The sequence below is a fragment of the Arvicola amphibius genome, chromosome 18 (assembly GCF_903992535.2).
Source record: "Arvicola amphibius chromosome 18, mArvAmp1.2, whole genome shotgun sequence".
In the NCBI taxonomy this organism is placed as follows: domain Eukaryota; kingdom Metazoa; phylum Chordata; class Mammalia; order Rodentia; family Cricetidae; genus Arvicola; species Arvicola amphibius.
In genome coordinates, this window is record NC_052064.1 from 21,927,692 (window position 1) to 21,952,102 (window position 24,411).

General features: G+C 38.3%; 1 protein-coding gene across 3 annotated transcripts; it reads right to left on the reverse strand.

Moving 5' to 3' along the window:
* Positions 1–24,154, reverse strand: LOC119803838 (zinc finger protein 431-like). 3 transcript variants are annotated; one of them, XM_038315268.1, is made up of 6 exons: positions 24,095–24,154; positions 14,282–14,405; positions 14,023–14,083; positions 7,465–7,549; positions 681–805; positions 1–150 (listed from the first exon to the last, which is right to left on the reverse strand). In XM_038315268.1, exons 1-6 carry the CDS (start codon positions 24,095–24,097, stop codon positions 21–23), a joined length of 528 nt encoding a protein of 175 aa, XP_038171196.1. In that variant the 5' UTR covers positions 24,098–24,154; the 3' UTR covers positions 1–20. The 3 variants fall into 3 exon arrangements, with proteins under 3 accessions (XP_038171196.1, XP_038171197.1, XP_038171194.1); XM_038315269.1 differs by lacking the exons at positions 1–150; positions 681–805; positions 7,465–7,549 and adding exons at positions 9,749–10,715; positions 12,776–12,909; XM_038315266.1 differs by lacking the exons at positions 1–150; positions 681–805; positions 7,465–7,549 and adding an exon at positions 10,788–12,909.
* Between the last annotated feature and the right edge of the window lie 257 nt (positions 24,155–24,411).

A 24,411-nucleotide genomic window follows, 5' to 3' on the forward strand; every position in this document is an offset into this window, starting at 1 on the left:
GGTCCCAAAGACATTCCAAGTCATAGGCAAGCACTCCCTACCCTCTCCTCACCCAGTGCCTTTTGGGTGCTCTCCAAGATTTTGCCTCTCTCCTCTTCATCCCTAACAGCTGTGGGGAGGGGGCTGAGACTCCAGAGGAGCTGAAGGATCCTAGAGAAGTTGAGAGAGAAAGAAAACAAAGCAACAATTACCATAACATAACACAAAGAGACTGACAAATTCCTGGGACAAGACACATAGTGACATTTTCTCCCAAGGTGGGAGAAACCCAAATAGCTGTCTTTGAGGTAGCTGCAAATGACCCAGGGAAGGGAGAAACTGGCCCTTGTCTATTGACCCAGGACTGGGAGAATTCCCATCAAGGAGCAAAACTCCCTGTCTAAAAGGGACCGGGGGCCAGAAAGGCCCCTTTCTGGAAATGACCCAGGACTGGGAGAATTCCCATCCCAGTCTGGAAATGACCCAGGGCCAGAAATGCCCTTGTCTAGAAATGGAAGACAAGGCATCCCTTGCTTCTCCAGGGTCTCTGTACAAGTGGGTCCACTTCAGAGGACACCTGTCAATACCAAAATCCCAAATCAGTCGACCGGTACAAAACCAAAGCAGCCATGGTCAGACAGACAAGGCAAAATGACAGAGACAAAGAGACCAGACACAAAAGACAAAGAGCGCTCTCTCACCGGTAGATGCTAATAAACTTCCAGACATTCATCATCCTGGTGGAATCTCTGGGGTTCCCGGCCATTGCACCAAATGCTGTGCCCACATTACGGCCCCCAAAGAGAAAAGACCAGAGAGGCCCAGACTGTAATAAGCAAGGTTTAATCAGCATAATCAAACATGTTTGGAACTCATCTCCATCCTTTTTACAGCAAGGTAGAGAGGAGTTGTATCTCCTCTGCCGGGTGAGCTTTTAAAAACATAACTACAAAGAGAATCTTTGAAGCTGCTTTGGCATGGGTACAAGGACTTTTGCTCCCTCCAAATTCTGTTAAGTCAGCTTTCTCCTTGTTCTTAGGGCAAAGCCACTGTTCTTGAGTTAGGCCATCTTTATGAGCTTGTACCAGGTGGCTGGCTGGACTGAGCTAAGTGACCTTCTGCCTGGAATCTCCCAGGTGGGAGAGGGGAAGGCCACTATCTTTCTGGGAAAGCATTCTGCTAGGAAATTTCTTCTCGACCCTTTGAGAATAAGGGGTGAGGATTCCACACCTCTGGCTCTTGAGTCGTGGTGTTAAAAGTGTTCATGGCCACCAAGCAGCTAAAGGTGGGTCCTATTATCTCAAACTATCCAGATTAATGGAGGATTTTCCCATTTCAAAACCATTAAGTAAAATCTCTCTCAGGTATAATTAATTCTTTGTGTATTAGTTAATTCCAGAGGTAGTCAGTGTGACTACCAAAAATAGCCATTTCAACAGCCAAGACAAAAGAAATGAGAAAAAAATTATTGCCTGCAGGAGGCACAAAGTGCAGGGGAGTCATTTTCAAAACAGTGGTTTCCTCAACAAAGGAAGAACGGGGATTTTACTTAGGGAGTCTGAACATGCTCATGTAATGTTTTCCCTTTTCTTAAGCATGCTCAGTTAATAAATCCACTTCTAAACATGCTCACAATGGAAAACAAAGATATTTGGGACAAAGTTACCTCAAAGTCATGTAGGAAAATACCTTAATTAGACAAATGATGGAAGAAATGTCTCTGGCATGTTCATATTTTACCATAAGGTCTTAGTTGAAAATCAAGTGGGTGACACTGTGAAAAGTAGATTGTCAGTCTTGATGTTTGATCTAAAAGATAACTGTACCAACACCATAATTCTCACAGACACAGAAGATCGAGAACACAAAACCAGAAAACTTTAAGAAAAAGTCACCTAACAGCCCTCTAGACAGTGCTCCTGGATGAACAGTTATGATGACCTCTGTTACTCTCAGAGCAAAGCTGGTTTTGCTCTGAGCAGGGTGGCAAGGCAGAAGGCTACAGCAGCTTCCATGCAAGACAAGTAGGAGTCTATTTTAACTAGACCTGGCTTGATGTCTGTCTCAGGGTCAGGACATCACTGTAGAGAATTCCATTTTTCTTTTTTCTAACCTTAAAAAATCTTTAGTTATGTGGTGTTTTGCTTGGATGTGCCTAAGCACAGTACCTACAGAGGGCAGAAGAAGGGATGAGATACCTGGGACTTGAATCAGGACAAATGGTGAGCTAGCATGCAGGGTCCAGGAATGGAATCAGGGTCCTCTGTGAAAACACCCAGTGATCTAATTGCTGAGCCGTCTATCTAGCCCCTCTTTTTAATTTATAGTTAATCTTTAAAAATTGTTAATCAAAAGACAATACATCACTTTTTTCTCTTTATTCCATCCCTGCCACAAATCCCTTCCAACTTTATCCCTGTTAAGTGTGGGTAAATAAGTGTGCTGAAATACATAAATATGTTATGCCCAAATCTGCAAAGTCTCCAAAAAGCCAACAAGGAGATCAAGTCCTATATATAAAAGCAAAGAGCCTTTATTTTATGCAAGTTTGCAAACTCAGTCTCTCCGCATTGTTCAGCATATTGGAATAACCTGAGATGGGGATGAGGGCTTTCTGAGGTTCAGGACCCCTGATTGGTTAACATTTCCCTAGGGGTGTCCTGGTCAGTGTGTGCTGGCAGGTGATCCTATCTATAGCTGTTGAAATGTTAAGCATTTCCTTTGGATCGTCTATTTTGGGGTGGTGCTTGGGTAATCTCAATTTATATTGATATGGATTTTTGTAAACTGATACAAATTTACAGTTGTTTTGTTAGAAAATCATATATATACATATAAATCTTTCTAATCTTGATCAACGTATTGTACCTATATATCTTATTTAACAATTTAATGCAAATTTGTAGGCCTTGAAAGTTATTATTATCAACTAATTAGAATATTATGAAATACAAATTAGTAGTCATCAATCATAATTTGTCTTGTAGCTATATTAGGTATGTTTTTTAAGGTCAAGCTGAGATGTATTTTAGATAGCTATAACTATGAATTCTTTAACTCCATCAAAGACTCCAGAAGGATATAATATTACCTAAGTTAACAGGAAGTGCATTGTAAGCAACTTCCAAAACTCTAGAATTGACAGAGACATCTTGCTACCTGGACAGTCACCCAAAGTTTCTCTGTACCATTGGGGCATCCATCTTCAGTCTACTGGCTCATAGTATCCAGCAGAGTCTTTCATGAAGCAGGAAATTTCAAAGACAGTTCAGCCTATATTGGCAGTTTGTCAGTCATATCTCCCTTTAAATATAAACAAACATTTATAGACAATATTTGGGAGTATGGGCATAGTTATTATCTAAACTACTTCCTGCTGTTTATTGGGCAAAGTGTTTTCTTTGTGGGGTTGTTTACAGCAACCTTTCAGGGGTTCTTGTTCCATCAAACCATATTGGTCTGGAAGCAATCCACAGATTCTCATTTTCTGTGAAAACAAGAGAAGAATCTCTTTTCCAAAGCAACATACCCTTAGATTCAAATTTGGGAGTCATGATACCTTTATAATATACAATCTAGTTTAGTTTAGCAGCCCATACAATAAAATGTCTCTCTGTACTTAGCTCCCTCTCAGTCAAAAAATTCAAAGAAAACACAATAATATACATGATCCAGACTCTGTGTATATTCCATCTTTATGTGGCTTATTTATTTTTATTCTTTCTCTTTAAAACTTTACCTTTTTAAAAAGCATTAACTTTATTTTATGACTCTCTTTACCCTTTTTCTTCTCTCTTTCGATCCTACATACATTATTTAACACTATGACTTGCCTGCATTTGTCTTTATTGCCTACCTATAATTATTTACTGCCTAGGGGTGCTTTTTAAAATGCTAAGCACTTCTTAAAAACTTAAGCTGCATCATTGCTAAGGAAAATACAGCAGAGCCTGTTTTCCCCACCAAGTCCAGCATAGCAGAGCTGCTTGCCACCTATAAGTTACATGCACTGCCTTACTTCCAAGGACACAGCCAGTGCATGCCACCATTAAGCAAGCTGCAGCATGCTACTCACAAACCCCATCCAAATACCTGGTCTCCTGAAAGAGCCAGAGTTCATACTGGCAGCACGTCCCAGAAAACTTGCATTTAAAAACGGTGCAGTTTTTTCTGCTGCTGCTGCTGAGTCAAGAAAACCTCTCTTAAAGGAGATGTGGCATGCCACCAGCAAACAGCAAGAAGCTGCGTTAAAACTGTATGTTTTTTGTCTGGAATTCCTTTTTAAGCCCTCTCAGGTTTTACATGGATGTAGTTGGTTATGTGGGCACCAATTTGTTGCAAAAAGAGGATTTATGGTTTAAGAGCCCAAGCCAGGGCCAGTTTTTCTATTTTCCTGCTGTCTACAGATCTTAACATAGAAATCTCAACTTCTTATGTAGCACCATGTCTCCAAGGGTGCTGCCATTCTTCCATCTATGACAATAATAGACTAAACCTCTGAAATAGAATGTTTCCTTTTATGAGAGTTACCAAGGACCTGGTGTCTCTACAGAAAATAGAACCCTAAGACAAATGGCTATTAAAGGGGTTAAAGATAATCTAAGATAAACTATAATTATTCTCTGAACCTACATCATCCAAACCTCTCCACAATCCCAGAAGAATAATCAGTTGATTATTCTTGCAGAAGGCCCAGTATAGGTGTGGCGTTCTTCTGGGAACTGTTCACAGTTGTTTAGTCCTGTACTTTTTAGGCAGAAAATCACAATGACAAGAAAGGTTACTGAGAAGTTTCTTTATGACATGGGGACTAGAACACAGAGAGAAGGAATACAGGAAAGGCCAGGGAAATATGTAACTTGCAAGACACATCTCCAATGACCTACTTCCTCCAACTATACTCTAAAGATCACACTAACCCCAAAAGGTGCCACCATCTGGGAAGCAAGTCAATAGCATATTAACTGTGGGATCATTTCATTTTCAAACTCTAACAATGACAATGAAGTCCTAAACACCAAACTAAGACTTCACAATTGATAACCATTCTGTCTCATCATATATCAATCTGTTTATCTAACATCTATCCATTTGCTCATACTGTTTTCATAACCTGCTTTTTAGGAGATGGCAGTGGGGCATGGGGGGATGTTAAAGTCCTGTGTGCAAGAGTTAGATACCTGATTTTGGATTCCCAGCACCCACATAAAATGTCAACTTCTGGATGCCTATGCCTGTGATCCCATGTAAGGGGAAGAAGCAGACATGAAGATTCCTGGGATTTGTTGATTAGCTAGAGTAGAAGAATTAGAGAGCTCCACTCTGAGATCCTGTCTCAAAAAAAAAAAAAAATAGAAAGATAGATTGATAGGTACATAGATACATAGATAAATAGCAGAGGGAGATTGAGAAAGACTCTTCATATCAACCTCTGGCCTTCACATATACATATTTCATTTGGGGGCCAGTCTCAAGGCTACATGGCCTCAAACTCACTGAGATCGAACCCACCCACACTCCCATGTTCTGTGATTATAGCCATGTACCTCTAAGTTGAGTTGAAATGTGTGTTTTTAAGGGACTTATCATTGAGTCATAAAACATAATGAAAAGACTTAAAAGGAAACATCATTGTTTTGATAAATAACAGTATTTCTTGAGATTCTATAATTTAAATCACCAAGTCATTTTGTATGTTCACAATGATGGGTTATGTTTATTGCATTGTCAATTCCATCCATTTAAAAATGTTTGGTGTGTTTTTGTGAACACACATGTATTCACACATGTGCCACGCTGTGTCTGTAGCACAGATAGGAAAACTAACAGGTGTCTATGATCTACTTCCACTTTGTGAGTTTTAGTCCCTAAACCTAATGAGTCATTTGACTGCAAATACCCTCAAAGACACTTCCTTGGGTTTAAAAATTATTTGTGAATGAGCTGATGTAGGAGTGTGTAAGTAACTGCTAAAGTGAACAAATATGACAAAATTTGTAAGAGTATTAGGGTAAACAAGATATAGAAGCCAGGTTATCAGACTTAGCAGCAATGAACTTTACTAAATGATGGAATTCCCTGGCTTATAATTTTGGTTCTGAGAATGTACTACAAATACATGTCTTGTTCTATGAATGTAAAAATTAAAAAAAAATCTGTGCTGGTAAGAATATTTTCACATGCAAAGGGGATTGATTATTCAAATTATCCCATGTTACTCTATTCCTGTATGAAATTACATTTCCAATTTGAAAAGAAAAGAAGAATTTACTGTTGTAATATTTCTTTTTAAAAAATATTTATTTATTTGTTTATTATGTATACAGTATTCTTCCTGCAGGCCTCATTACAAATGGTTGTGAGCCACCATGTGGCTGCTGGGAATTGAACTCAGGATCTCTGGAAGAGCAGGCAATGCTCTTAACCACTGAGCCATCTCTCCAGCCCTTGTAATATTTCTTCTAATTGAATTTGAGCACCAATGAGATGACTCAGTGGGAAAGGACTGTTCTGTGCAAGACTAGAATCCTAACCTCGATGGCATCTTGAATTTTGCAGGAAAATGGATGGAGCTAGCAAACATCCTTTTGAGTGAGGTAACCCAGACACAGAAAGACAATTATCACATGTACTCAGTCTTAAGTGGGTTTTAATCATAAAACAAAGAAAACCAGCCTACAAATCACAGTCCCAGAGAACTTAGAAAACAATGAGGATACTAAGGAGACATACATTCCTTCAATGGAGTTTGTTCTAATATACATGGGAAGTAGAAAAACACATGATCTCCTGAGTAAATTGGGAGCATAAGGACCTTGGGGGAAGATTGAAGGGGAGGGGAGAGACAGGGAGGGGAGCACAGAAAAATGTAAAGCTCAAGAAAGATCAATTAAAAAATTAAAAAAAAATAACAAGTTATGGTGTCAGATACACAGTTGATTGCTGATTATCCTACTTTATTATATCTATAAAAGAGAAATTACAATGTTTCTTTGTATAAACACAAGGTATTTAATGTTTCATATAATTTATTTTAATCAGTCATTTAACATAAATATTATCAAATTCTGTTGAAAAAACCACACACATTTGAAGTTTATCATCTACCCTTGGACTTGTATTCAGGAGGCAGACACATGGGCATCATGAGTTCAAATTTATCTCTGAATCTTTTCTGATATCCAAGCTAGGATGAATAACAAACAACAAAATCTCAACGGAATTGGTGAAAAGATAAAAATCAAAACCAGAAACAACAACCCACCACATTTACTTGAAAAGTATGTTCCCACATGGCCTGACACTTCAATAACCAATGGGACACAAGTATGATGGGTTTACCATTCTATACATTACAGCAGAATAATACATATCATTTGGTAAAGGCACAAAAGAAGTCGAACAAACTCCATAGAAGGAATATAAGGACTACAAAACAAAATTCACTAAGTAGATTTGCCACATATAGCACACTTTAGTACCTACCTCAAATGTTTCAAAATAGAAACCACAATGCAATGATTTCCACCAGTCTTGAGTGAACATGGCATGTAATTTACTTCCTTCAAGGCTATAATAAAAAATAATTTTACTTATAGCTAAACAAAACTTGTGATGTCCAAAGGCATTATTAACCAATTGTTTTCATAAACAGAACTTTCTTTTTTTGAGTTTGTTCCTACTTCCAGACTTCAAAGTGATATAAATAGACTTAAGATATTTAAGGCACTAGAGTCATGGCTAGGTGAGTAAAATATGTTCATTCACAGGACTAAGGTCAGATGTTTGACAGCTTCCTATAATTCCTTCCGCCAGAAGATCCAAGGTATTAACTTTCTGAGGATACAGAATGCATATTCAAATACAAAGACATACACATACATCACATAATTACAATTAAAACAACTTTTAAGATAAATGATTTTTCACTCATGAACTTTTCTCCTGTAAACATTCATTCCTGTAAAAGAGGAGCTGAGAGGCGTCATACAGCTTACTTGCACAATGAATTGGTTCATGTAAAGAAAAACCAAAGTTAGATTTGAAGTAAGAGAAATTAATTTTTCTAAGAAAGTTTCCCAGTAGAAATGTCTGGTGCTGATCTCCTCCACTCCCCTAAAGGAATATTAGGTGAGATATGTCCATTGCTTCTGTGCTCTTCTGGGCTGTTTCCAAACAGAGGTATCAATTGTCTCTTAGCTCAACTCCAAGAATTTCTCAACTATTCCAGTGAAAGAAGGTATTCACATTGTTAGGAATATTTTCCTAATGCGAGCTCTCCGCTGACACAAATTTCTAATCAAGCCAAATTAAAAGAAGCCAAATTAAGAAATATCCAGGTTTAATGGGAGTTTGCTCTCTTGGGTGGCCCCGAGGGGTAACTGGGAAGCTGCGCAAATGAGACCACCGGGAGGAAAAAAAGAAGACCACACGTTCCTCTTTTGGGAGATCACTTAAATACTCTTGGGTTTTTTGTTTTTCCATATAAAGTTGATTATTGTTCTCTCAGGGTCCGTGAAGAATTTTTTTGGGATTTCGATGGGGATTGCATTGAATCTATAGATTGCCTTGGGTAGAATTGCCATTTTTACTATGTTGATCCTCCCAATCCCAGAGCATGGGAGATCCTTCCATTTTCTGGTATCCTCATCAATTTCTTTCTTGAAAGACTTAAAGTTCTTGTCAAACAGATCTTTCACTTTCTTGGTTAGTGTTACCCCAAGATACTTTATGCTATCTGTGGCTATCGTGAAAGGTGATGTTTCTTCCTCAACCTTCCTTAACTCTTTCCTAATATCTGGTACTCTGAGACAAAAATGGGTAAGCAGAAGGATTAGTAGAAAAGGAACCTAGCCGCTTTTTTATCTGAGAGAGATTTGGAAAAGGGAGCAGGGAAGGGGTTAGCCCAGTGCACACTGATGAGGTAGGAGGGGGAGGAGAAGGTGGGTAAGGTGGAATTTGACCTTGAACCTCCAAATTGGGGAGGGGAAAGAATGATGCTCTGCAGGAAGGGGTTGAGTAGTGTAGGCTTGAGGAAGTGGAAGAGGGGCCCGTGCCTCTGGCAGCATGGTACTGTGAGACACTGGCTACTAAAGGGGGGGAAAAGAGCACAGAGCCCAAAACCTATGGACATATGTAAGCTCTGTCCATTTGTCCTTACAGTGACAAAAAAATTTTTTTTTAGGTCCCGGAGGGTGGTAAGCTCAAGACTTAGTACATAGGGAAATTAGCCGTTTGGGACAGACTGTATCAGACAGGCTCAATTTAAAAAGAATTTTTGTAGGGCTGGAGAGATGGCTCAGAGGTTAAGAGCACTGCCTGTTCTTCCAAAGGTCCTGAGTTCAATTCCCAGCAACCACATGGTGGCTCACAACCATCTGTAATGGGGTCTGGTGCCCTCTTCTGGCCTTCAGGCATACACACAGACAGAATATTGTATACATAATAAATAAATATTTTAAAAAAGAATTTTTGTAAGAGGCATTACAGGGGCAACAGCAGATCTGGCTTTGAATTGTAAGCGCCCATTTTAAAGTCTCTGCCTAACTACGTGACCTAAGTCCACTGCAGCGCATCCGCCAAAATAGCTTTTAGGTCCAAATGGGGCCAAGGAAATTGAATGCCTGGTGTCCCAAAACAGACTTTCACCCCAGCCAAGCCCGGTCTTGCTGGTCTGAACGCCACTGGGAATCGAACCCCTGGCGTGGGCTGGGACTTCGACAGGTATCTGAAAATGACAAAAAAAAAGTACGAATGGGTCCCCCCAAACCCTATAGTATACACAAGGAAAGAGACTCACCAAATGCAGCCGCTGTAGCCTAGAAGCTGGATTAAGTGTGGCATGGAGAACTCTGAATTGTAGACTAGGGAGGCTTTCAACACACGGCCTGCAGCATGGAAAGGCCTGTCCTTATCTCTGTGGGACCTCCAAGATGTTAAGAATATTTTCCTAATGCGAGCTCTCCACCTACGCAAATTTCCAATCAAGCCAAATCAAAACAAGCCAAATTAAGAGATAACCAGGTTTAATGGGAGTTCTGTGCTCTTGAGTGGCCCCGAGGGGCCGCATAAATGCAACCACCAGGAAGAATAAAATGGGACCACATGTTGCTCTTTTGAGAAGTCACTGAAATACTCTTGGGAGTGGTCCTGACCCCCCCCCCCCAGGGAGGGGTCAGTACCTGGCCTGCTGGGATTTGGAGTCCAGAGTGCTAAATCTCAGGGTCAGGGCGTTAGATAGGGGAGCCTAAGCTCCCAACTTAACAAGCATAAATCTCGAATCAGGAGATTTATTTGAGAAGGAAGAAAACACGAGTATGAGCACCTCTGCCAGTGTGGAAAGGGGCAGCTGCATACTGAATGAGCATAGGACTTCTTAGGACCAGACAGCATCAAAGGAGATTTTGAAGGTGAGAATTTGCTGGATTTTAATTCCTGATCCTGAAAAAACTCAGAGATGGGCCTGATTTTATGCCAAGAGATTGTGCTCAATTGGACAAGGGTAGAGTTTGTTTTTATGATTCTGGTTGGAGAGCCAAAGTGTGTGTCTTTTACTTGCCCTTTTTAATGTTTTGGCTGTTTTCAGGGAGATGTTGTTTCTTTACCTAGTTCAGATTCAGAGACAAAGTGCTTTCCGTTGGCTCTGGTTTCAGGACCAATGTGTGTTTCTTTGAATACCCTTTCTCCAACCTATAATGCTTCATAAAAGGGTTTGTCCATTAGATTGCTGGTTCAAACTAAAATAAAAAGAGGTATCATGATGCTTGAACAGATTGTTGACACTAACAATTTTTTTTGTATTCTATACAATACAATAGTTATCTAACTGTAAGTGGCTTTAGATTTTAAAGAATAGTTTACAATAAACCCTCAGTTTTTTCCTCAGGTCCAAAAGATTATGGTAATATGCACACACAAGCTTTATCAGGTTGATTACACACAAAAAGTCTTACTACTATACGAAGCACAAAACATTATGACACTGAATTCATTTATAGAGATTCACTGCAGTATGATTTTCCTCTTGTTTTTTGAAGAATACACACATTAAATTCAGAGTTTCTCTATAGGATGGCTTATTTTATGTATTTGGAGATGATTGTGAAAAAGGATTTACTGCACCAATTACATTCATAGGGTTTCTCTCCAGTATGTGTTCTTTTATGCAATTAAAGAACACTGTGTCTAGCAAAGGCCTTAACACATTGATTAAATTAATATGGCTTCTTCCCAGTATGTGTTCTTTTATGCTTTTGAAGATGACTGTGTTGAGCAAAGGCCTTACCACACTGATTACATTCATAGGGTTTCTCTCCATTATGTGTTCTTTTATGCTTTTGAAGATTACTCTTAGCTGCAAAGGCCTTACCACACTGATTACATTCATACGGTTTCTCTCCAGTATGTATTCTTTTATGAACATGAAGATTCTTTTGATATGCAAAGGCCTTACCACATTGATTACATTCATAGGGTTTCTCTCCAGTATGTGTTCTTTTATGCATTTGAAGATGATACTTTCGTGCAAATGCCATACCACACTGATTACATTCATAAGGTTTCTTTCCAGTATGTGTTCTTTTATGATTTTGAAAATTACAGTTTTGAGCAAAGGCCTTACCACACTGACTACATTCATATGGTTTCTCTCCAGTATGCATTCTTTTATGACTGCGAAGGTTATTTTGATATGCAAAGGCTTTACCACACTGATTACATTCATAGGGTTTCTCTCCAGTATGCATTCTTTTATGCAATTGAAGAAGACTATGACGTGCAAAGGCCTTACCACACTGATTACATTCATAGGGTTTTTCTCCGGTATGTGTTCTTTTATGCATTTGAAGATGATCCTTACGTGCAAAGGCCTTACCACACTGATTACATTCATAGGGTTTTTCTCCAGTATGCGTTCTTTTATGATTTTGAAAAGCACGGTTTTGAGCAAAGGCCTTACCACACTGATTACATTCATAGGGTTTCTCTCCAGTATGTGTTCTTTTATGACTTCGAAGAACACTGTGATAAGCAAAGGCCTTACCACACTGATTACATTCATAGGGTTTCTCTCCAGTATGTGTTCTTTTATGCAATTGAAGAAGACTGTGACGTGCAAAGGCCTTACCACACTGGTTACACTCATAGGGTTTCTCTCCGGTATGCGTTCTTTTATGATTTTGAAGAACACTGTGATCAGCAAAGGTTTTACCACAATGATTACATTCATAGGGTTTCTCTCCAGTATGTGTTCTTTTATGCAATTGAAGAAGACTGTGACGTGCAAAGGCCTTACCACACTGATTACATTCATAGGGTTTCTCTCCGGTATGTGTTCTTTTATGACTTTGAAGAACACTGTGATAAGCAAAGGCCTTACCACACTGATTACATTCATAGGGTTTCTCTCCAGTATGTGTTCTTTTATGCAACTGAAGATTATCGTGACGTGTAAAGGCCTTACCACACTGATTACATTCATAGGGTTTTTCTTCAGTTTGTGGTCTTTTATGTGTTTGAAGAACACTGTGTTGAGCAAAGGCTTTACTATACTGATTACATTCATCCAGTTTCTCTTTAATATGTGTTCTTTTATTTTTTTGAAGATGACTGTGATCAGCAAAGGCCTTACCATGCAGATTACATTCATATGATTTCTCTCCAGTATGTGTTCTTTTATGACTTTGATGAGTTTCATAAAGAACAAAGTCTTTAACATCTAGACTATATTCATAGGGTTTCTCTCCAGTGTGTGTTCTTTTATGCATTTGAAGATGACTGTGATAAGCAAAGGTCTTACCACATTGCTTAATTTCAGAGCATTTTTCTCCGGTATGCATTTTTTCATTCTTTATAGGATGAGTGTTATAACACAAGGCTTTAGCACAGTGAGAATATATTGAAAACTTCTCTCCAATTTGATTTCTTTCAATCCTGCAAGGATAATTGGCACATGTAAAAGCTTTACCACATTCAATGCACTGTTAAACCTCATATCTATATGAATTAATTTCATATTCTTTCCAATTGTAAAAAGGGATCAAATATTAAGGTTTTATAACTTTGTTTGAAATCATGTTTTGTTCTTTCCTTAGGGGTCATTTTGCATCTGGAAAAATATTTGTGATAAATTCCTTTGTGTCATGGTTTACCTTTTCATCTATACCTATATTTTTTTCTATGATATTTTTCACATTTTTGAAGAGAACTGCATACACTGAGTCTGCATTCATAAATTTTACTATATTGAGAATCATTATACATTTCCTAGTGAACTAAGACACACAGAAGTATTTGCACAGACCTAGAACTCATGGGTTTTTTTGTAATGTGAGTTGGTTTATGTATTAACAATGATGGTAGAAACCAATTACTTGTATACTTGGATTAAATTCAACAAGTATACTCTACATGAGAGATACAGTTTATCTTCTAATTGTTCTAGAGGAGACATATGATGAATCTTTCCATATCCCTATGCTCATATGCTTGTGTCAAGAATAACATATGATATACATAGGAAAGGAAGAATATTGGAAGATATCCACATTGAATCCTCATAGTTTGACTTTCTGTTCCTCACAGACTTGTGGTATAGATATTAAGGTTTCTCCACAACAACTGCCCCTTGACCCTTGACTCTAACAGCTGATTTCATTAAACTTAGAACAGTCACAAAAAGTATATGAGAAATACAAGACTTACCATGGGCTATTGTTTTAGTAGAAAGTTTTGCGGCTCTACTCATCATCACTGAAATGTGTATACAGTTTCTGTCATGAGTAGCAAGAAACAATGGATTGGCAGATCTACAACATAGCTCTCATGGTGCTATCAATCAAATGGTGATATCTGTATAAACATTGCTTCTTTGACTTTTTCTTAAATGAATGCCTTGCAAATGCAATTCACATACAGGAAATTGAGGTATATGGATTTGCGAGAATTTAATAACCATCAATGCACTGTTGCTTTTGTTTAAAAGTTTCAGAACACATTATAAACTCACCAGAGGCACACTGTTATGAATTTGCACAAGAAAATTACCTTGCATATCTTCTAGAACATTGACTATGTTCTTCAGTGTTACAGTCTTCCCAAATGTGTCCTAAAATACAGTACCAGAATATGTAAGTGATATTATTTAACATTGTGCAAAATTTAGTTTATTATCTTAAGTGCACCTAAGAACTATGACTGTGTTATTCACCTCATTTTCTTCTTCCTAAATAAAATTACAGAACAAGATCATAAACCAAGGAAAAGTTGTCTCCTATTTTGAAACATGAAGGAAATTCATTTTTACCTATAGTAGTTAGGTTTCTGAAGGTCTCCAGCATCACATCTTCATAGAGATTCTTCTGGGAAGGATTCAGCAAATCCCACTCTTCCTTAGTGAAGTTGATATGTACATCATCATAGGTTACTGCCTTCAAAAATAGACCATACAAGTATACAATGTAAGCATGACAGTGACATCACTGGAAATGCATACTTTTTTGAAAGTATAGTTGTATGATTCTGGTGTTCCTTACTCTTATTCCAAGACATAGACAGTCACTTTAGAAGGACATTTAAAAGGAGAGACAATTTTGTCATTTCTCTACACTTTGAATGGAATTTCACCTTTTAAGAGCAATGTCTATTAACAGGGCGTGACAAGAAATAAAATCAATAGTACATCGTATGCATGAGAAAATTGTATGAAAAATGACTGACTACAGAAGGGGAAAAGAAAGATGGACAAACTGGGTGTATTGATGTATTGTGCCTTTATCCACAACACTCAGAAAACAGAGGTGGGTATATTTGTCTCTGAGTTGAATGGCAGTCAAGTCTGTGCAATCAGGTCCAGGAGAGGTGGCAACACATGAAGACCCTCTCTCCATGGCAAACCTCAATGAAACAAACAATGGGATAGAAAAACTAACAGGCTTTTATTGAAGTTCCTACAAAGAGTTGTTTTCACTCCAGTTCTGTAGTCATCTTCCAGACCCTGAAGTACCCTAATATAAACTGCAATACCAATAACATCTTGTAGAAAAAGAACTGCCTATATAAATGAGTTACAAGTGGACAGATGAAAACAGTAGAAATATAAATGTTGGTCGTAGATAATCAACACAGAGCTGGAGAGAGGGCAGAGTAATACAGCACTCTTGCTGATCTGGAATGGAGGTGGACACATTTGCCAGTAGTTACATGGGAATCACAACTTTCCATTTTTCCATGGTCAGGATTTTTGAGATCCTTTTATCACTCTGATGACCAGGTATCCATGTGGTGCATATCCAGGCAGACATTTAAAATAGTCATAGTGATTTTAAAAAATCAAAGCAAGCATAACAAACAGGAAACAGTTCATGTTACTGAGATTTAATGACTCAGAATGCTCTGGCAGTATTAATGTTATCAATCCATGGCATCCTGGGAATCAGAGTGATACCCTCTGTCAAATTTTAAAATACAAGATGAACATGAAGCTAAACACAGCAGCATATACTTGATATAAAAAACCCTACATTCCAGGGCCATCATCCAATAACATAAAAACAAATAGAGCCAGGAATGATACCTCCCTTTACTTTCAGAAATTTAGAGCCACACAGTTACTCAAATAAGAAAACAAAACAATTAAAAGAGCAGGTTACAAAACTCCTTAGCACTGAATAGTAATTGTTTCTTCCATATCTTATGTGATTTAGAGATTGAGCCTATAATGATGGCAAAAGCATTTCAGTATAAGTAGGAAGTTGGTTGATTAATGTCAAGCACAACACAATAGATATGAATGTCAGGAAATTACATAATTATTGAGACTCATAGCATACAGTGAGGAATTTCATCTAGAAAGGCTTCTCCTTCTAAAGATTCACAAAAAATTGAAAGAAAACCACCAAGGAGAGAAACTTGTTCACATACATGATATTTTCTGGGAGGTTGTTCATTCAGTCAAGTACATTCTGAATCCAGTCACTACTGGCTCATGGTCAACAATGAAAAAACTGCATTTAGTCATTTCAATGATTCACATTTAAAGATCCTTGAAGGACACTTAAAAGAAATTAAACAGTAGTAGCTCAGAATTGAAAAATAGATTGTTATTTATATAGGGGTAGACTCACAAATCAGAATTCTATGCTTGAACAAAGATCAAAAACTGAATTGTGCAGCCAGAAAGACACCAGACTCATGCTCTACATTGGCATATATAGTATAAGAAGCCATGCCCCAGTGGGTGGGAAACCACTGGCTGTAATTCTTCCTACCTCACCGCCCCTTTTGTTTAAATAAGAGAATTCTAAGCCCAATACAAAATTATATACAATAAAAACAATGTATTCAATAATTATCCTATCACCTAACTAGTTTAAGTCTTGTATAATAACTTGGCCAAGTTATGAGAGGAAATTAACTACAACTATCTAGTCTTCAACCCCATTGAAGATCCAATGAAGGGAAATAATATTACTTGAGTAAGCAGGAAGTGCAATCAAGCAACTTTCAAAATGTGCAACAAATAACAGACAACTAGCTACCTGTGCAATCATCCAAAGTCTCATTTGCAATGTGGAAGCAACTAACTTTGGCTAAGACCTAGAATAACTGACAGACCATTTTCAGAGGGAGGAAAATTTTCAAAACCATCTTACCCTGTCTAGGCAAGATTTAACAGTCCTGCTTATTCATTTTTGGATACCATCTATCTTGTCAGTGGTTGTGGCATGAGCATGTCTTTGCCCAAAGGCCAGTTTTGCCAAGAAGAAAACAAGCTCCAAGTGAAGTGACTGGTGCTCAACATTCTCTGGGGAATGCTACCAGGAGCAATCGTGTCTCACTTCAACAGAACCCTAAGTTATTTAAATGCCATAGTCTACAGCTCTTTGAAGTGGCTGAAGATTACCTATCTATGCAGAATATAATCTCTATGTATCTAAAGAACCTGATTAGTCTAACTATAAGTATGACAAACGTAGATGACTACTGATCTATAATTCTTAATACCTATATAATTTAAAGACTAAGACTTCATATGAGAGTATTATACAATAAACAACTGTGCAACAAATGAGGACAATGAACTCAAAATGTAAACAATACATAAGTATCTTGATCAGAGGTAGAAATGTACATTGCAATATGATAAATATATATCAATATATAAAAATGTTTGAAGCAGAGGTAGAAACATGGATGCATTCAATATTCAATATAATTGAACATTGTATCAATGCACAAGAATCTATACCAATGTAATTGCCTATAAATTATAACTCACAAGCATTCACTCTATTACTCATTATTATTAGTGTGAGTAAGCTCACACTAATCTATTATCCCATCCGATTTTCCCTTGAGCCTATAAAATTTCCCTTCCAACCCACAATTCTATACCAATTATTATCAACCCCTAAATGATGTCCCTAACCCTGAGGACAACCTTTGTTGGGAGAGGGGATGTCATCTTTTAGAATTACTTCCAGCTGTCATGGGGGTGATTTTCTTTCTATGGGATCCTATGAAAGTAAAATGATGATTAGGTTCCAAGATTACTGTCTGGTATAATTGCAAACAGTCTCTGAGTACTTGGTAGGGTTATTCTGACTTCCTATTAGGAGGTCTGCCCAGAATGTTATAAAAAAAAAAGTGCACCACTTTAGGTAAACAAGTTGGAACCATCTTGATCAGCTGGTAGGCAAAACAGGTCTAGTAGTAGTGCTATCATCATCAAGACGTAATATCAACCAGGTAGAGTTGTTGTTGTGGGACCCCATCTTCTCCATGGAAACTTCAAAAATTACTGCAGGAAAATTCATTGTTCATTGTGTAAACCTTAAACTTTATTTATATAGACATATGCAGACATATATATTCAATGACATGTACAATAGAGATAAAAATTAGATATGAAGAAAAGTAAAATCTTTTCTAAATTTTTTTTTCTTTCTGTCCCATATTATGGCTCCTGACAGGAGACAGAATCTCTGAATTTTTATTTTAACAACATGCTTGGATTTATAGAGGGACAGAGCCAGTGTCCAACTCCAAAGCCAGCTCTATAGATTCATAAATATACATCTACCTACAAAAGGCAACCAATGAAATGAGGATAAAAGTGTAGATTATTGAATCTGCTCTAAAAAGAATAAAGGATCATATATATGTATGTATGATAAGATAAAAGGGTAATTAAAATTAATTTTAAAAAGTAACTACTTATTTATGTATTTTACATTGATATAGATATGGATGCTTCCTTTTGATTATACATACTGTCTATAATTTTATATTCTTACTCAAGATATTTACCTAATACAACTCACTTAAACATGTAATGAAAAGATCTAGTCCTTGAAAGTTATTATTATCAACTAACTAGAATATAAAGTACTGCATGTTAGTAGTTTGTTACTTATTACAATTGAAATTATACTCAAGTTAGGTATGTTTTCAACATTATGCAGAATTTTATTAGCTGATTCAAATGTACATACTTTAGAGAAAATGTTTGCTGAAGTAAAGCAAACTTTGTCTCATTGGGGATTACAAATTACTTCTGAAAATATACAAAAAAGAGATTCTATTAATTATTCAATATATAAAATACTTTTACAAAACTTTGAGCCCAAAAGTTAGAAATTAGGAGAGATCATTTTTGGACTCTTAATGATTTTCAGAAATTGTTGGAAAACATTGACCATATATAGCCCACTATTGGAATAAAAAATTGAAAACAGTAATTTGGACCAAACCATAAAAGGTGACAAGTATTTAAATAGTAAAAGAGAATTATCATCTAAAGCAGAGAAAAAAATGTTTTGGTGGAAATAAAATTATAGGAGGCACATATGGATTGTTTGGATCTGAAGCTTGGTTACTTTCATGACATTTTTTTGATACAGGGTTTCTCTGTAGCTTTGGAATGTGTACTGGAACTAGCTCTTGTAGACCAGGCTGGCATCAAACTCCACCTGCCTCTGCCTCCCAAGTGCTGGGATTAAAGGCATGAGCCACCCCTGCCTGGCCTTCATTCTAGACATTTTACCCTCTGTGCATTCCCCTATAGGAATTTTACTCCAGAGGAAAGATATTATCTTAAAATCAATATTTTAAATATATAGGCAGACTAAAAAACTATAAAGTTATGTGGAAAAAAATCTGAGCTGATTTTAAAATGAAAATTGAAACTTCAGGGGCTGGAGATATGGCTCAGCGGTTAAGAGCATTGCCTGTTCTTCCAAAGGTCCTGAGTTCAATTCCCAGCAACCACATGGTGGCTCACAACCATCTGTAATAAGGTCTGGTGCCCTCTTCTGGCCTGCAGGCATACATGTAGACAGAATATTGTATATATAATAAATAAATAAATATTTTTAAAAAATTGAAACTTCATCAATTAGCAAGAATTGACGAATGTTAAATTGTAGCATGTTTTACTAATGTTGAAACTGAATCATTGTGGACAGGAAGTGAACATTGGCAAAGAGCTTGCAGTAATATCTTGGGAGAGAATACCAACAAATATACCATTTAGCATGATATTAATGATCATATTGAGAAGTAACTAGTTCTAGGGAAAGTTTTAATCTAGCTTCCGGTATTTAATTTGGGTTTTAGTCTCTACTAGGTATCTAGGCATTAAATAGTGGACTTTGAATTTACATAACAAATATTCAACCTTTAACCTCTTAAAGATCTGCTGCATATGACATTTAAAATGTTTAAGTTTTCTACAATGAAATATGACCATGCCTTACAGTGACCTTTGAAGTCTCCAAAAGAAGTGTGGGTCACACAAGGAAGATTTCAACTTCACTGTGTTATTGCTTCACCATCTAAACATCAGGTTTGGACTACAATCTGCTAGGGACATTATTAAAGTGGTACATTGAGATGATTGTGACTGCTGGGAACATAGGTTTTAATTAAGTGAACAGTTCATTTTGGAGGTTTTAGGAAGGGATGACGGGCAAAAAGGACTCAGATATTAATCCACACACCTATGAACACCTGAGTTTTGACAAAGAAGCTAAAATTATCCAATGGAAAAAGAAAGCATCTTCAACAAATGGTTATGGCCTAACTGGATATCAACTTGTAGAAGAACGCAAATAGATCCATATCTATCACCATGCATGAAAGTCAAGTCCAAATGGGATAAAGACTTTAATATAAAACTGACCACATTAAAAAATGAAAGAAGAGAAAGTGGGAAGCAGCCTTCCAAGGATGGAACAGAAGACCACTTCCTAAACATAACAACACCTGTAACACAGAGTCTGAGAGGAACAATAACTAAATGGGATCTTCTGAAACTGAGAAGCTTCTGGAAAGCAAAGAACACAGTTAATAAAACAATAAGGCAGACTATTGAACGGGAAAATAAGTTACCAATTCCATATAAGTTAGAGGACTCATCTCCAAAATAGATAAAGAACTCAAGAAATTAAATATCAAAATTTCAAATAATTCAATTAAAAAATGGGGTACAGAACTAAACAGAGAATTTTCTATAGAGTAATCTCAAATGGCCAAAAGACACTTCCAACATCTTTAGCCATCAGGGAAATGCAAATCAAAATGACTCTGAGATACCATCTCACACCTGTCAGAATGGCTAAGATCACAAACACCAATGACTGTTTATGCTGGAGAGGATGTGGAAGTAAGGGGAAGACCCTTCCATTGCTGGTGGAAATACAAACTTATACAGCCATTCTGGAAAACAGTATGGCAATTTCTCTGAAAACTGGGATTCAACCTTCCTCAAGACCCAGCAATACAACTCTTGGCCATATACACAAAAGATAATCAACCAAAACATTCTATAAGGGCGTTTGTTCAACTATGTTCTTAGCAGCATTATTTGTAAGAGACTGAACCTGGAAACAACCTAGATGCTCATCAACCAAAGAACAGTTAAAGAAAACGTAGCACATTTACACATTAGAGTGGCACTCAGCTGTAAAAAACAACGACATCTTGAAGTTTGAATGCAAATGGAAGGAACTAGATAAAACCATACTGAGTGAGGTATCCCAGACCAAGAAAGATGAACATGGTATATTCATACTCATAAGTGGTTACGAACTGTTTAAAGCAAAGAATATTGAGCCTATATTTCATGAGTCTAGAGAAGCTAAGTAACAAGTTTAACCCTAAGAAAAACAAACATAGATCCAGGTGGAAAGGGGAAATAGGTAAGATCACCTGACCAAATTGGAAAAAAGGGAGGGAGCAAGGGGAAGAGAAGAGGGGGAGGGGGGAGAACTTGTGGGGACAGGATATTCAAGATGGAGGAAGGAGTGATATGAGGATAGGAAAAGTGATATTTTGATTGAGGGAGCCAGCTAGCTATGGGACCAGCAAGAAACCAGGCACTACAGAAATTTTCAGGAAGCCATGATGATGACCCCAGCTAAGACCTTAAGCAATAGAGGAGAGGGTGCCAATACTGATTTTGCCCTGTTGTCAGACTTATGGATATCTTAAATATCACCACAGAAGCTTCAACTATCAACTGATGGAAACAGGCACTGCAAGCCACAGTGGAGCACTTGGGCTTAATTGTCAAAGTCCAGTTGAAGAGTGGGAAGAGTGAGAGAATGAGCAAAAATGCCAAGACCATGATAAGGACACTCACTCAAATAGTTTACCTGAGCTGATGGAAGCTCCCAAATCCGACTGGATAGGGAAGGAAACAGCATAGGTCCAAACTCATTCACCTGAATGTGGGTGACACTTGTATGGCTGGGGCTGACTATGGTACCACTGGAGTGGCACCAGGATTTATCCCTACTCCTTATACTGGATTTTTGGGAACCTATTCTCTTGGGACGGATGACTTGCTCAGTCTAGATATAGTAGGGAGGGCCTTAGACCTTCCACAAAATAATATGCCTTACCCTCTCTAAGAAGTGGATTGGACTAGGGTGGAAGGAGGGAATTGAGTGGGAACTAGGATTGGTATATAAAATAAGAAAAAATAGTTTGTTTCCTTTTAAAAAAATAAAAGGAAGAAAAATGTTTAATAAATAAAAGCCATTCAGATAAATAAATAAATAAATAAATAAATAAATAAATAAATAAATAAGTGTTCAGGGTGAGGTGGATTCACATGGCACTTGCAGAAGGGAGGCTGCCATTCAGTCCCTAGCACCTTAGTTTCCAGGGAAAACAAGCCTTCTCTTTGGAAAGGAGACCCCCCTCAAGGAACCCCATTGGGGATCCTCCCAGGACCTGATTTGACCCAGAGTAGGGGGGTTCTCTGGACAAGCTCTCCCAGGTGACAATATAGGAAACCTGGTCTGATTGGCCATAAGGGTCAGGCTGGAAGACTTTTTCTTTAACCTGCAAAACACTATCTAGATTGAACGTCACACCCTGTGGCCAGTCCACTTTAAAAGTGGGCCATTCCAAGGAGCAGAACGCTTGCCAGCGTTATTACGTATTTCCAAAGACTGATTACAAGCTCTATCTTTAACCTCCTTCCAATGATCTAAAGTCAGGGTCAATGGGGTGGTCACTTGCTGCCCCATGGTACCAGATGTAGACTGGTACAAACAGATATACAAAACCAAAGACACAACATGAAAAACACACGAAAAGCCAAAACCAAACTCAAAATCAGAAGCTGCGCAGCACTACAGATGCAGATGGAGGTGGGCGGCAAGAAGTCGTGCCTCCTGGGAACTAGAGGACTGACCTGGTCACTCTTAGCCCCTTCAGATTACTGGAGCGTCCTCCAGATTTCATTCAGATACTGGCCCTACATAGGTACAATTTCTCAGAATACCAACGAACGCAAACTACAATAATCACAGAAACAAACAAAGCAGACAGACAGACAAAGACAATATGAGTGCTCTTGCCTCCAACTGGGCCTGGAATGGGTCTGGAAGCAACTCACTTCCCGGCCAATGCACCAAAATGTTGGACTAGAAGTCCCAACATCAGGGAGGAGTTGCTCCAGACAACACTCACATAACCACAATTGCTGCAAAAGCAAGAGGATTTTTATTCTGTCATGACAGGGCACTCCAGCTTTGGGATATGAAGGACATCTGATAGCTGTTACAGCCCATCTTTTAAAGCAAAAAACCATAGACACAAGGGGGGGAACCTGAAGGTTGTTTTCCAACTTATTGGATTGGCTTATTCAAAGGGTTACTAGCAGTGACTGGTCTATTCCAGGGCAGGAGAATAGCTGCCTGATGGGGTGAGATAAAGGAGAGCATCTGTGAGCCATCCTGACCTTGTCCCAGTGACTAAATCAATACATCAGGAACTGAGTCAACATCTGTGGGTTGTCTTTGCCTCAATTCCCAGAATGGAGTTACAGTTTGAAGATTATTCACAAGGACACAGGAGGATGAGCAGTCAGGATGTGTGTGGGCGACTGTCGCGTTTCCAAATGCTAAGAGGCTTCAGAAAAATGTCTTTAGAGCTGAAAGGCCTCAGACAAGCATTTAGTCTTTCAGGGATGTGCCTGGTGTCTGGTTTTAAATCAGGGGTGGCTTCTTTGTAATGGTTTGGAGCCAAATATCTGGACAATCCAGTTGAACAATGTGTACCCTAGCATCCTAATCTCTAACAGCCCTGATTAAAACACATTTATCTTTTGGGTGTCCTCCCTCAGCTAATTCTACTTTGTGAGACTGAACTATTTCTAAGGCATTGGCCAATCCTTTATATCAGCAATTCTGCTCTTCTACGTTGCAGCTTAGAAGTGCAGTGCTACACAACAGGTGAGCTGCCTTGATACCCTCCACATAGTTAAATATAAATGGAGATTATATGTAAGGTTACATGCAAAGTGCTCAATATTGAGAAAATACGGAGAAATTCGGCTTCTCCGAGTTTGGCATATTGAAGTTGACAAGAAAGATGTTTGTACACACAGCACACTGCTCCCAATTCTCTAAGCCAATTAAGCCCAAAGCGCAAGTTATTCAGAGTTCTGTCCCTAGGTCTAGGAATTAACAGGACCGCATAAGACTTCACAACACAGGGAATCTGGCCGCAGCTTCCCACACGGATCCCGGGAGGACGCACCATGCTGTCTCCGGCACCTCACCCTCTGCTCCTCCCCATCTGGAGACAGCATTCCCCCGCTCACCATGTTGTGGTTTCTCAGCTCGCCAAAGCTCTCAGTTCATCATCTCCCTGCAGCAGCAACTTCATCTCAGCACACGAAACCACTGGCGCCAGCTTCTCGGCAAAGTCCGTTCCGAATGCCGAGCCCGGAAAAACCCTGCACTACTTCTGATTGGCAGGTCACCTGGAGAGCCTGATTGGCTAGTGCGGCCTGAGTGACAAGAACACCTCCCACAGGACCATAGTGTGCTTAAAGACACAGCACAGAGGTTTCTGGCCATTCCTTCCAGCCCAGTCAAACATCTTTTCTAGACTGACGGAGGTATGCATTTCAATATC

Bases quoted from the DNA above. Each gene is read 5' to 3' on its own strand.
- LOC119803838 (XM_038315266.1), bottom strand. The intron at 14,084-14,281 runs GTAAAAATGAAT...ACTGTATTTTAG, and splicing joins CAGAAACCTAACTACTATAG to GACACATTTGGGAAGACTGT. The intron at 12,910-14,022 runs GTAATTTTCTTG...TTATCCTTGCAG, and splicing joins TGTTCTAGAAGATATGCAAG to GATTGAAAGAAATCAAATTG.